Source organism: Carcharhinus amblyrhynchos, unplaced genomic scaffold, assembly GCF_965287045.1.
Source record: "Carcharhinus amblyrhynchos unplaced genomic scaffold, sCarAmb.v2.hapA scaffold_43, whole genome shotgun sequence".
NCBI classification, from domain to species: domain Eukaryota; kingdom Metazoa; phylum Chordata; class Chondrichthyes; order Carcharhiniformes; family Carcharhinidae; genus Carcharhinus; species Carcharhinus amblyrhynchos.
The window spans coordinates 3,417,414-3,431,652 of NW_027649784.1; the positions used below are offsets into that span (position 1 = coordinate 3,417,414).

The 14,239-nt window shown below is 50.4% G+C and overlaps 1 protein-coding gene across 1 annotated transcript in view; it reads right to left on the reverse strand.

Annotated features, from left to right (window-relative positions):
- acadvl (acyl-CoA dehydrogenase very long chain) overlaps positions 1–14,239 on the reverse strand; it is a 60,669-nt gene that overhangs the window by 18,740 nt on the left and 27,690 nt on the right. Inside the window, exons 9-12 of the mRNA XM_080181927.1 lie at positions 13,507–13,632; positions 11,522–11,720; positions 3,550–3,654; positions 516–602 (exon numbers count right to left, since the gene is read on the reverse strand). Coding sequence (XP_080038053.1) covers positions 516–602; positions 3,550–3,654; positions 11,522–11,720; positions 13,507–13,632 — 517 coding nt within the window. The remainder of the gene's footprint in view (positions 1–515; positions 603–3,549; positions 3,655–11,521; positions 11,721–13,506; positions 13,633–14,239) is intronic.

A 14,239-nucleotide genomic window follows, 5' to 3' on the forward strand; every position in this document is an offset into this window, starting at 1 on the left:
AGTGCTGAGGGAGTGCCGCACTGTCAGAGGGTCAGTGCTGAGGGAGCGCCGCACTGTCAGAGGGTCAGTGCTGAGGGAGCGCCGCACTGTCAGAGGGTCAGTGCTGAGGGAGCGCCGCACTGTCAAAAGTCCCCTTCTGCATCTCTCAGGTGGCTGTTAAAGATCCGCTGGACAGTGTTTGAGGCTCCTGTGCACCATTTACCCCTCAAGCAAGAACATTACACAAAAACACATGAATTGGTCAGATAGTATGGGGCAGAATGTGAGCTCAGTGCTGCTGTAGTGACACAGTGTGGAACTGGTCTGGATGTAATCACAGCGCTCCCCAGCTAACCACATGTCCAGCACTTGGCCGATCAGATACACAGTGACAAAGAACAGCAGGTTTCTGGGGAGTTCGACCAAACATGAAACCCTGTCCAGCCGAGTAGAAGTGGGGTCACCGACATGGTTTAAATGAGATTACTGAGACAGACAGCCCGAACACGCAGAAACAAGCAGGCAGCAATGCTCACCGATGCAAAGATCTTGCTGATTGCAGCTTCGATCTGGAATTCTGTGGACCCCGAGTCCATGTTGGCACTGATCATGTAAGCCATTGACTGTAAAAGGAGGAAGATAATTACTGTTACTGCTCACAAGATATAGGAGTAGAATTGGCCATTTGGACGATCGAGCCCCTCTCTGCCATTCGGCCCATTGAGTCTGCTCCACCATTCAATCATGGCTGACGTGCTCCTCGCCCCATTTTCCTGCCTTCTCCCTGTAACCCTTCAACCCCCATTACCAATTAAAAACCTGTCTAACTCCTCCTTAAATTTACTCACTGTCCCAGCACCCACCGGGTGGGCAATCCCACAGATTCACAACCCTTTGGGAGAAGTAGTTTCTCCTCCAACTCTGTTTTAAATTTGCTGCCCCTTATCCTCAGACTGTGACCTCTCGTCCTAGAATGTCCCACAAGAGGAAGCATCCGCTCCACCTCTACTTTATCCAGATCTTTTATCATCTTGTAGACCTCAATTTGATCTCCCCTCACTCTTCTAAATTCCAGAGAGTATCGGCCTAAACTGTTCAATCTCCCTTCATATGACACACTCCTCATCTCTGGGATCAATCTAGTGAACCTCCTCTGAACTGCCTCCAGTGTCACTACATTCCTCAAATAAGGGAACCAAAACTGTGCACAATACTCCAGGTGTGGCCTCACCAATAGCTGGCAGAGTTGTAACAATTCTTCCTTACCTTTATATTCCTTTATCTTCAAATGCCAACCTTCCATTCGCTTTCTTGACGATCTGCTGTACTCGTCTGCTAGTTTTCTGTGACTCATGAATAAGGACACCCAGATCCCTCTGCACCAGAGCACCCCGAAGTCTCTCCCCATTTAGATAACAAGTCACCTTCCCACTTTTCTGAACAAAATGCATCACTTCACACTTATCCACATTAAACTTCATCTGCTACATTTTGGCGCACTCTCCCCATTTATTTCTATGCTCACAGAGACGAGGCCGCTGCTATCCCTTTCCGCTGCACGCCTGGTTCGCCAGGTGGGCCCACTGTCAGAGGGTCAGTGCTGAGGGAGCGCCGCCCTGTCAGAGGGTCAGTGCTGAGGGAGCGCCGTACTGTCAGAGGGTCAGTGCTGAGGGAGCGCCGCACTGTCAGAGGGTCAGTGCTGAGGGAGCGCCGCACTGTCAGAGGGTCAGTGCTGAGGGAGCGCCGCACTGTCAGAGGGTCAGTGCTGAGGGAGCGCCGCACTGTCAGAGGGTCAGTGCCGAGGGAGTGCCGCACTGTCAGAGGGTCAGTGCCGAGGGAGCGCCGCACTGTCAGAGGGTCAGTGCTAAGGGAGCGCCGTACTGTCAGAGGGTCAGTGCTGAGGGAGCGCCGCACTGTCAGAGGGTCAGTGCCGAGGGAGTGCCGCACTGTCAGAGGGTCAGTGCTGAGGGAGTGCCGCACTGTCAGAGGGTCAGTGCTAAGGGAGCGCCGTACTGTCAGAGGGTCAGTGCTGAGGGAGCGCCGCACTGTCAGAGGGTCAGTGCCGAGGGAGTGCCGCACTGTCAGAGGGTCAGTGCCGAGGGAGCGCCACGCTGTCAGAGGGTCAGTGCCGAGGGAGTGCTGCACTGTCAGAGGGCAGTGCCGAGGGAGCGCCGCACTGTCAGAGGGTCAGTGCCGAAGGAGTGCTGCACTGTCAGAGGGTCAGTGCCGAGGGAGCGCCGCACGGTCAGAGGGTCAGCGCTGAGGGAGCGCCGCACGGTCAGAGGGTCAGCACTGAGGGAGCGCCGCACTGTCAGAGGGTCAGTGCTGAGGGAGCGCCGCACTGTCAGAGGGTCAGTGCTGAGGGAGCGCCGCACTGTCAGAGGGTCAGTGCTGAGGGAGCGCCGCACTGTCAGAGGATTAGCAATAAAGAACAGCTGTACGATTGCAGCATTGGGATGAAATGTTAAACCAGGGTGAAGCTTGCCCCCTGTATCTGGAGGTAAAGATCCCATTCCCACTATTAAGGGGGAAGAGCAGTGGGTAGGAGAATTCTGCCTGTTCCCAGTATCTATACCTCAACCAGAACCACTGGGGAGAAAAACAAATAATCTGTTCAAAGAATCCCAACAGTACAGGAGCAGGCCATTTAGCCTATCCAGTCTGCACTGACTCTCTTACCCAGGCCCAACCTTCTCTATCCCTGTAACTGCATCTATCTACCCAATAATCACTGTGACACAGTGGTTAGCACTGCTGCCTCACAGCGCCAGAGAACCGTGTTCGATTCCCAGTTTGGGTCACTGTCTGTGCAAAGCCTGTACATTCTCCCTGTGTCTGCCTGGGTTTCCTCCAAGGGTGTACTCCGGTTTCCTCCCACAGTCTGAAAAATGTGCCAGTTAGGGTGCATTGGGCCGTGCTAAATTCTCTCCCAGTGTTACCTCAACAGGCGCCGGAGTGTGACGATTAGGGGATTTTCACAGTAACTTCATTGCAGTGCTAATGTAAACCTGCTTGTGACCAATAACAAAACTTTAACTTAATCCACCTAACCTGCATGTCCATATTTGACACTAATGGGCAATTTAGTGCAGCCAATCCATCTAACCTGCACATCTTTCGACACGAAGGGGCAATTTAGCATGGCCAATCCCGCTAACCTACACATCTTTGGAGTGTGGGAGGAAACTGGAGCACCCAGAGGAAACCCACACAGACATGGGGAGAACATGCAGTCTCCACGAAGACAGTGACCCAAGCCGGGAATCGAACCCAGGCGCAGTGAGGCAGCAGTGCTAACCACTGTGCTGCTCTTATCACACTGCTACTTGTGGGATCATGCTGTGCACAAGCGTCTCCCACTTCACCATGGCGACCACCTCTCAAACCGGCTTAAGGGGTGGTTCTGGGATGCTGAAAGGCGTCGGCCAAATGCCAGCCTGTTTTCCTTTGAGATGGTTGTGCCGGTGAACAGGGTGGAAGGTTCAGTCACGGTGCATACAGAGGAGATCCTCGCCAGCCTCCCAGGGGACCCTGCCCATCCTGAAGCTCCGCCCTGGCTGCGCCCCTTACCTCCGTCACGTACTGCAGCATGGCCATGTGAGCAACCTTCTCCTGGATGGCACCAAAATTGTGAATCTTGTCGCCGAATTGAGTGCGGTTCGCAGCGTGGTCAACCTGACAGGGAGGAGAAGGCACAGTGTGAAAGTCGCTGACAAAGCTTCAGCTTTACCCTGTATCTGACCCAATAAATATCCGGCAAATTACACAGGGGTTTACAGAGGACAGATGTGGAGAGGGAGTAGAGAAGACTTGTGGAGACCAGAACTCAGGGGCCACCGATGTAAGAAAATCACTCATAAATCAGGAGAAACTTCTTTGCCCAGAGGGTGGGAGACAACGTGGGACTCGCTCCCACGGGGACTGGGAGAGAATATGGGACTCACTCCCACGGGGGAGTGGGAGAGAATGTGGGACTCACTCCCCCGTGGGAGTGGGAGAGAATGTGGGAGTCGCTCCCATGGGGGAGTGGGGGAGAATGTGGGACTCACTCCCCTGTGGGAGTGGGAGAGAATGTGGGACTCGCTCCCATGGGGAGTGGGAGAGAATGTGGGACTCACTCCCACGGGGGAGTGGGAGAGAATGTGAGACTCGCTCCCACGGGGAGTTGGAGAGAATGTGGGACTCACTCCCAGGGCGGAGTGGGGGAGAATGTGGGACTCGCTCCCAGGGGGAGTTGGAGAGAATGTGGGACTCACTCCCACGGGGGAGTGGGAGAGGTGAATAGTATTGAGACATGGAAGGATTAAACACGAGGGAGAAAGGGATAGAAGGGTCGGGTGATACAGTGACATGGAGAGGGGTTGGGAGGCTTGGAGCAAAAACACCAGCATGGAGCTGATGGGCTGAATGGCCTGTTGCTGTGCTATCCCTTCTTTATATGAGTATCCTTAGCAGAGGAAGAGGCAATGAGGCCCTTGTGCATGTGCTGGCTCTGTGAAAGAACCTTCCAATCTGTCTCAATATCTCTTGCTCATGTCCCCTGCAGATTCCACCTGTTCCCAGTAATTCCCCAATCTCTTTCCAATCATTCCCACTGAATGTGCTTCCACCCCTGCCCCTTCAGGCGGAACCTTCCCGATCACAGCAACTTGCTGCTTTTACACTCTGATGCCTTTGAAATCCGTCACTGATTCTTTTTGCCGACACTTTTCAGCCAATGTCCATGACAGAGAATGCAGCAATGGGACAAAAATCCTTGCAACTGGAAATTCCCTCACTGAAGGAAAACAGAAGCCCCCAGTGGAACATGTCTGCCTTTGGAGAGAGTTTCTTTTCCCAGTTTTCTTTGGGGAAAAAGCAACCCATCCAGCTGGGAATAAATGAGTCACTGCGTGCGTGCAGAGAGTTGACAAGGTGGTTGAATGGGGGTTGCACAGTGGGTTTGTTCCTGCAAGGGGGGTAATACAATGCAGAAAACTGGAGTCCAAATTAGCAGCAAGGCCATTGACTTGTGTCTGCAGCACCTGAAAATCACAGAATCCCGACAGTGCAGAAGGAGGCCATTCAGCCCATCGAATCTACACTGACAACAATCCCTGCCAGGCCTTAATTCCGTAACCCCAGGCATTTACCCTAGTTAGTTCTCCTGACACCGGGAGCAGTTTAGCATGGCCAATCCACCTAACCTGCACATCTTTGGACACTAAGGGGCGATTTAGCATGGTCAATCCACCTAACCTGCACATCTAACAGAGAGCAGAGAGTTGGAATAAATGGGTACTTTTCTGGTTGGCAGTTGGTGACTAATGGAGTGCCGCAGGGATCGGTGCTGGGGCCTCACCTGTTTACCATATACATAGACGATCTGGAGGAGGGGAGTGAGTGTAGGGTAACTAAGTTTGCGGATGACACAAAGATGAGTGGGAAAGCAAATTGCGTGAAGGACACAGAAAGTCTGCAGAGAGATTTGGATAGGCTAAGTGAGTGGGCGAGGGTCTGGCAGATGGAGTATAACATTGGCAAGTGTGAGATTATCCACTTTGAAAGGAATAATAGTAAAATGGACTATTATTTAAATGGTGAAAAATTAGAACATGCTACAGTGCAGAGGGACCTGGGGGTCCTTGTGCATGAGTCGCAAAAACCCAGTCTGCAGGTGCAGCAGGTGATCAAGAAGGTGAATGGAATGCTGGCCTTTATAGCGAGGGGGATACAATATAAAAGCAGGGAGGTCTTGCTGCAACTGTACAGGGTATTGGTGAGGCCACAACTGGAGTAGTGTGTGCAGTTTTGGTCCCCTTATTTGAGAAAGGATATATTAGCTTTGGAGGGAGTGCAGAGAAGGTTCACCAGGTTGATACCAGAGATGAGGGGGTTAGCTTATGAGGAGAGATTGAGTAGACTGGGCCTGTACTCATTGGAGTTTAAAAGGCTAAGGGGAAATCTTATAGAGACATCTCAGATAATGAAGTGGCTAGACAGAGTAGAAGCAGAGAGATTATTTCCACTTAGAATGGAATCAAGAACTAGGGGGCACAGCCTCAAAATAAGGGGGAGTCAATTTAGAACAGAGTTGAGGAGGAACTTCTTGTCCCAGAGGGTAGTGAATCTTTGGAATTCTCTGCCCATTGAAGCAGTGGAGGCTACCTCATTAAATGTGTTTAAGATTTCTGATTGATAAGGGAATTAAGGGTTATGGGGAGCAGGGGGGTTAAGTGGAACTGAACCACTTTCAGATCAGCCACGGTCTTATTGAATGGCGGGGCAGGCTTGAGAGGCTCGATGGCCTACTCCTGCTCCTAGTTCTAATGTTCTTATTTTATCTTTGGGCTGTGGGAGGAAACTGGAGCACCCGGAGGAAACCCACGCAGACACGGGGAGAACGTGCAGCCTCCACACAGACAGTCACCCAAGCCGGGAATCGAACCTGGATTCCTGGCGCTGTGAAACAGCAGTTCTAACCACTGTGCCACCGTGCCACCCTCAACCACGGCGAAAACAAAAGATAATCTGGTTACAGAATCCCAACGGTGCAGAAGGTGGCCATTTGGCCTCGGTATTAGTAAGAGAAATCTGTGAGTGAAATATCCCCACACTGCCATCCTGAACCACTGTGCTCTGGGTTCTAACCCTAGGCCCAGAAGTAGATGACTCCTAACCTCCCCCGCAAGATGTTCTGTTGTATTCTGGGTAATCAGGGGATGGGCACTGAGTGCCTGTGACAGCAGTATGGTGGCACAATGGTTAGCGCTGCTGCCTCACAGCTCCAGGGACCTGGGTTCAATTCCAGCCTCGCATCACTGTTTGTGCATCTTAAGATACTTATCAGTGTCATCTCTTTCACTGCCTTAGTTCCTAAATACTGTCTCTCAGCAGATTTAATCTGCGTTTTAAATGTTCAGAGTAGATCAACAGAAGTTAACAAAAAAAAAATTAAGATTGCATGCGAAGATATACATTGGGTCGAGTTGTTGAGTAGTGTTGAGTTGGGCTGGAACATGAGTGATGCTGGGAGTTAGCAGCCCCAGAGTGGAGTCAGTAACTCACCCTCTCAGGCCCAGAAACACGGCACAGTGGGTTAGCACTGCTGCCCCCCCCACCCCGAGCTCCAGGGACCCGGGTTCGATTCCAGCATCGGGTCACTGTGTCTCTCTGCAGTCCGCACGTTTTGGTATCAGTGGGTCCTATTCTGATTGGTGGTTGGTGACTAGTGGAGTGCCGCAGGGATCGGTGCTGGGGCCTCAGCTATTTACCATTTACATAGATGATCTGGAGGAGGGGGCTGAGTGTAGGGTGTCGAAATTTGCTGATGACACAAAGATGAGTGGAAAAGCAAATTGTGCGGAGAGTGCGGAAAGTCTGCAGAGCGATCGAGATAGGCTGAGCAAGTGGGCGAGGACCTGGCAGATGGAGTACAATGTTAGCAAGTGTGAGGTTATCCACTTTGGCAGGAATAATAGTAGGAGGGATTACTATTTAAAGGGCAAAAAGCTGCAACATGCTACGGTGCAGAGGGACCTAGGGGTCCTTGTGCATGAGTCGCAAAAACCCAGTCTGCAGGTGCAGCAGGCGAATGGGATGCTGGCCTTCATAGCGAAGGGGATAGAATATAAAAGCAGGGAGGCCGCAGCTGCAGTACTGTGTGCAGTTTTGGTCGCCACACTTGTGCAAGGATATTTTGGCCTTGGAGGGAGTGCAGAGGAGGTTCACTCAGCTGATACCGGAGATGAGGGGGTTGGACTATGAAGAGAGACTAAATAGACTGGGTCTGTACTCGTTGGAGTTTAGAAGGATGAGGGGGATCTGAAGAGACGTATAAGATAATGAAGGGGATGGATAGGATAGAGGTAGAGAGATTCTTCCCACTCAGAAAGGACAGCAGGACTAGGGGGCACAGCCTCAAGATAAAAGGGGGGCGGTTTAGAACGGAGTTGAGGAGGAACTTCTTCACTCAAAGGGTGGTGAATCTCTGGAATTCTCTGCCCATTGAAGTGGTGGAGGCTGCCTCGCTAAATATATTTAAGTCACAGATAGATAAGTTTTTGGTAGGCAAGGGAATTAAAGGTTATGGAGAGAAAGCGGGAAAGTGGAACTGAGCCACTTCAGATCAGCCATGATCTTATTGAATGGCGGGGCAGGCTCGAAGGGCTAGATGGCCTACTCCTGTTCCTACTTCTTATGTTCTCCCCGTGTCTGCGTGGGTTCCCCCCGGGTATTTCCTCTCACAGTCTGAAGACGTGCGGGTTGGGGGGTTTGACCATGCTAAATTGCTCCTTAGTGTCCAAAGATGTGTAGGTTAGGTGGATTGGCCATGCTAATTTGCCCCTCAGTGTCCAAAGATGTGCAGGTTAGGTGGAGTGGCCATGGTAAAATGTGTGGGATTACAGGGATAGCATAGGGCAGGGGAGTGGTGAGCCCAGTAAGATGCTCTTTCGGGGAGACAGTACAGACTCGGTGGGCTGAATGGCCCCTGCACTGTAGGGATTATGTGGACAGGCAGCGTGACAAGGTTAGCTTTGAAAAGAGACTCACAAATCTGCTCACCCAGCACTCAGTTGTTACGGCGAACCTAAAACCCGCATGAAACATCAATTAAAAAAAATCTATATTCTACTTCATTTCATATCTGGGCTGCACTACAGGAGAGACAGAGAGGATAGGAAATGGATTATTTTAACAGTTACGAGTCCAGGCAACGAGCCACATTTTAAACATCACCACAAATCAACAATTTGCACGAGATTTCACTCTGATAGCAGCCTATGAGGTACAACACCTAAAGGGCAGACTATCTGTGGCAGATTTCAGGGGACAGTACAGACTCGGTGGGCTGAATGGCCTCCAGCACTGTAGGGATTCTGTGGACAGGCAGTGTGACAAGATTGGCTTTAAAAAGAGATTCACAAATCTGTTCACCCAGCATTCAATTGTAATGGCACAACTAAATGTCTCACTCAGGAGAATGATTAATTCTCTCAAGAAGAGAATTAAGCGCTCCTAAAATGGTGGACTTTTCTTTCTTAATTCTCCTTGGAATGAACCTACCTCGCAATAGATTGATCTTTCTCTCCACCTTACCTACAACTGCAGCAGAGGAAGCTTAGGGGGTGATCTTATAGAGGTCTATAAAATAATGAGGGGCACAGATCAGCTCGATAGTCAATATCTATCCCAAAAGTAGGGGAGTCTAAAACTAGAGGGCATAGGTTTAAGGTGAGAGGGGGGAGATACAAAAGGGTCCAGAGAGGCAATTTTTTCACACAGAGGGTGGTGAGTGTCTGGAACAAGCTGCCAGAGGTATCAGTAGAGCCGGGTACAATTTTGTGTTTTAAAAAGCATCTAGTTACATGGGTAAGATGGGTATAGAGGGATATGGGCCAAACGTGGGCAATTGGGACTAACTTAGTGCTTAAAAAAAAGGGTGGAATGGACAGGTTGGGCCGAAGGGCCCGTTTCCACACTGTAAACCTCTGTGATTCTAATCTCCCCTTTTGGTGTTCTACCTGATAGACTGCTATCAGAGTAAAATCTCATGCAAACTGTTAACTTGTGGTCATGTTTAAAATGTAACTCATTGTCTGGAAATGTTAAAATAATCTTTTCTTTCCTGTACTGCAGCCGAAGTCTAAATTAAAATGGGATATATACGTTTTAATTAATATTTTGTCTGACAGTGCAGAGCTCCCTCAGCACTGACCCTCTGACAGTGCGGGCACTCCCTCGGCACTGACCCTCTGACAGTGCGGCGCTCCCTCAGCACTGACCCTCTGACAGTGCGGCGCTCCCTCGGCACTGACCCTCTGACAGTGCGGCGCTCCCTCGGCACTGACCCTCTGACAGTGCGGCGCTCCCTCGGCACTGACCCTCTGACAGTGCGGCGCTCCCTCAGCACTGACCCTCTGACAGTGCGGCGCTCCCTGAGAGGCACCACTTGTGTCTGCCTGGTGTCTGAATCAAATTTAACAGTGACTCCACCAGTTGTCTGCGAATGGTGACACTGTGAAGGAAATTCGAAACTTGTGTTGTTGTTAGAGAGGACAAGGAGATGTGGCGGGGGTGGGGGTGGAGGATTGAGTGGAGAAGAAATACATTGAACAATTAGTTGAATTTGTCTGAATATGGGCAGAAGGGATTTCAGGATATAAAACTGGGTCAGATACGAGCATTACGCAAGATGTACCCAGCACGTGTGGTGAGCGGGTTGACACTCAGCTCGAGTGTTTCAGTGTCAAAAACACAAACAAGCACTTTCCTAAAATAACTGCACCCCCCCCCCCCCCCCCCCCCCTCACTCAACCGCTCATCCTGTCACCTGACTGGACCCACTGCCAAAGCAGCGACACCTCCACTGCTGAGCAGAGCGGCTTCAACCCCACAGCAGAGTTCTCACAGCCTGGCCGAGCCTCGCTGGGAATCCCCCTGCCACAAGTCAGCCTGAGATTAAAAAATGTAAATCACCAAGTATCTCCCGCCTCCCCCCTGCCACCCCGCACCTTCCACCACTGCCCCAATGTTCCCTTCTGACTCATTTTCAGGTGGATAGTTCCCAGGATATTGGCTCCCCATCTATAAACACCAGCGACGCACAGTGGCAGCTGTGTCCCCTCTACAAGATGCACTGCAGTGACTCGCCAAGGCTCCTTCCACAGCACCTTCCAAACCCATAACCGGGGCTGTGTGATGAGCACAGTGAGTTAGCACCGCTGCCTCACAGCGCCAGGGACCCAGGTTCGATTCCTGGCTCGGGTCACTATCTGTGTGGAGCCTGCACGTTCTCCGTGTTTACATGGGTTTCCTCCGGGTACTCCGGTTTCCTCCCACAGTCTGAAAGATGTGCCGGTTAGTTGCATTGGCCATGCTAAATGGCCAATTTAGCATGGCCATTTATGCTAAATAAATAACCTGTACATCTTTGGACACTAAGGGGCAATTTCGCATGGCCAATCCACCTAACCTACACATCTCTGGACTGCAGGAGGAACCTGGAGGAAACCCACGCAGACACAGGATGAACGTGTGAACTCCGCGCAGTCACCTGAGGCTGGAATTGAAGCCGGGTCCCTGGCGCTGTGAGGCAGCAGTGCTAACCCACTGTGCCACCCATTATTATTATTAAAGATATTATGGGGTACGGGGAGAGGGGTGAAGTGTGATGTTGCGATAGAGGATCAGTCATTATCGTGTTGAATGGCGGAACAGGCTTGGCGGGCCGAATGGCCCACATTTGCTCCTATTTTGTTCTATAATTAGAATTCCTACTGCACAGGAGGAGTCCAGTTGGTCTACCAAGCCTGCTCCAACAAGCACGGCAGCACAGAGGCTGGCACCGCTGCCCCACAGCGCCAGATTATGAGTTGAGGTCATAGAGGTTTACAGCATGGAAACGGGCCCTTCAGCCCAATGTGCCCATGCCACCCTTTTCTTTTAAACTAGTAAACTAGTCCCAATTGCCCATATCTCTCTACACCCATCTTACCCATGTAGCTGGCTAAAATAGAGGTGGGCCAGCTCTTGCTGCAGGGACGGTTTCAGAGACACTTACTGCCTTGGCAATGACTGCCTTCATGGTCCCAGACAGGGCTGCTGCCATGCCAAAGCGCCCGTTGTTCAGGATGTTCATGGCCACTTTAAACCCGCTGCCAACCTCTCCCAGGACATTCTCTGCCGGCACCCTGACGTTGTCAAAGTGCACCTCCGCCGTATTAGACGCTTTAATTCCCATCTTCTTTTCTGGTGGACCGCTGGAAACAACAAGAGAGTGAGTTCATGGATACTGACGACCACAGACAGGGATAGAGAGGGACAAAGTAGAAAGGATTGAGAGCTTTCAAATTTTTAGGTGGCCAGATCACCAACCTTTCCTGATCCCTCCCATACCAACACTATAGTTAAGAAAGCCCACAAATGCTTCTACTTTCTCAGAAGACTAAGGAAATTTGGCATGTCAGCTATGACTCTCACCAACTTTTAAGATGCACCATAGAAAGCTTTCTTTCTGGTGGAAAGTCAGGGATAGAGTGTGTATACATTTGGTTAATCTTTGATCTGATTTATTACTGTCACATTGGGATATAGTGAAAAGTATTGTTTCTTGCGTGCTATATAGACAAAGTATACTGTTCACCGAGAAGGAGAGAGTGCAGAATGTTGTGTTACAGTCATAGCTAGGGTATAGATCAACTTAGTGCGAGGTAGGATCCATTCAAAAGTCTGACGGCAGCAGGGAAGAAGCTGTATTAGCAGAGACTTGGCAATAATCTCTCCCTCAACAAAACGAAGGGGAGATTGTCATCGACTTCAGGAAGTGTAAAGGAGAACATGCCCTTGTCCACGTCAATGGGGACAAAGTAGAAAGGGTCGACAGCTTCACGTTTTTAGGTGTCTAGATCACCAACCTCAGACCTATCACCAATCTAGACCTCAGACTTTTCTATCTTTTTCCCGACAGAAGAAGGTGGAAGAATGTAGGGGGTGCGTAGGGTCCTTAATTATGCTGGCTGCTTTGCTGAGCCAGTGGGAAGTGTAGACAGAGTCAATGGATGGGAGGCTGGTTTGTGTGATGGATTGGGCTACATTCAAGACCCTTTTGTAGCTTCTTGCAGTCTTGGGCAGAGCAGGAGCCCAGACCAAGCTGTGATACAACCAGAAAGAATGCTTTCTATGGTGCATCTGTAGAAGTTGGTGAGGCTCGTAGCTGACATGCCAAATTTCCTTAGTCGTCTGAGAAAGTAGAGGCGTTGGTGGTCTTTCTTAACTATAGTGTCGGTATGGGGGGACCAGGACAGATTGTTGGAGATCTGGACACCTAAAAACGTGAAGCTCACTACCCTTTCTACTTTGTCCACACTGATGTAGGCAGGGGCATGTTCTCCTTTACGCTTCCTGAAGTCGATGACTATCTCCTTCATGTTGCTGATATTGAGGGAGAGATTATTGCTGTCTCTCTCTCTCTGCTGGGATAAATAATATGGCCAGTTCTGTGACGGGTGTAACACTATGGGGAGAGATGCTGAGGATTTAGAGAGCATGCAGAGGAGATGGAACAACGCGAAGGATATTGGGGGATTTCAGTCCACGCGAGAGAGGCTGGGAGAAGCCGGGATTGTTCTCCTCAGAGCAGAAAAAGTTCAGGGGGAGATTTAATCGAGGCGTTCAGAATTATAAAGGTGAATGAGTAGAAAGTGATTCCCAGAGGCAAGAGGGTGGGTAACCAGAGTGGGGGGACATGGATTGAAGAGAGTGGAGAAAAGAACCAGAGGGAGGAGATAAGGAGAATTTTATTTTGCACAGCGAGTTGTGAATGGAAAAGGGCAATGGGAGCTGGTTCAATAATTGGACAAATAAGGGGGGAAATTGTCAGGGTTAAAGAGGGTGAGATATTCTGCTGGGGGGCAGTGTGCGGTTAGACCATGACATGTTTACATAGGACGGAGACACCATGAATGTTGGCGCAGTTTAGAATGGAATGCCTTACTGTGGCGTGCGGGTGGGTTACCACATTTCACAGTATTTCTGCACACTGCTTACCTTGTTACCCCACCGAATCCCCTCTCCACAATGAAGGTGGTGATTTTGTCCCGCACTTCACCAATGCTTTTGTCTGTCACGGGCACTTTGGCAAAGACAGTGAAGATATCCGCCAGGCCACCATTGCTGCCAAATACCAAGAGCGAGGGAAACAAGAGTTACCGTTGCGCTCGCACACACACACGCTAAAACAAGACTTCTATTTAAATGCTAACAGCTGTAGAGTCATAGCGATGTAGAGGTTTACAGCAGGGAAACAGGCCCTTCAGCCCAACTTGTCCATGCCGCACATTTTTTTAACCCCTAAGCTAATCCCAATTGCCTGCATTTGGCCCATATCCCTCTATACCCATTTTACCCATGTAACTGTCTAAATTCTTTTTAAAAGACAAAATTGCACCCACCTCTACTACTACCTCCGGCAGCTCGTTCCAGACACTCACCACCCTCTGTGTGAAAAAACTGACCCTCTGGACCCTTCTGTATCTCTCCCCTCTCACTGCTGCCAGGGACCCAGGTTTGATTCCGTCCTCGGGTCACTGTGTGGAGTTTGCATGTTCTCCCCATATCAGTGTGGGTTTCCTCTGGGTGCTCCGGTTTCCTCCCACACTCTAAAGGTACGGAGGTTAGGTGGATTGTCCATACTAAATTGCCCCTTAGTGTTCAAGGATGTGCAGGTTCAGGGGATTAGCAGGGTAAATACATGAGATTGTGGGGACAAGGCCTGGACAAG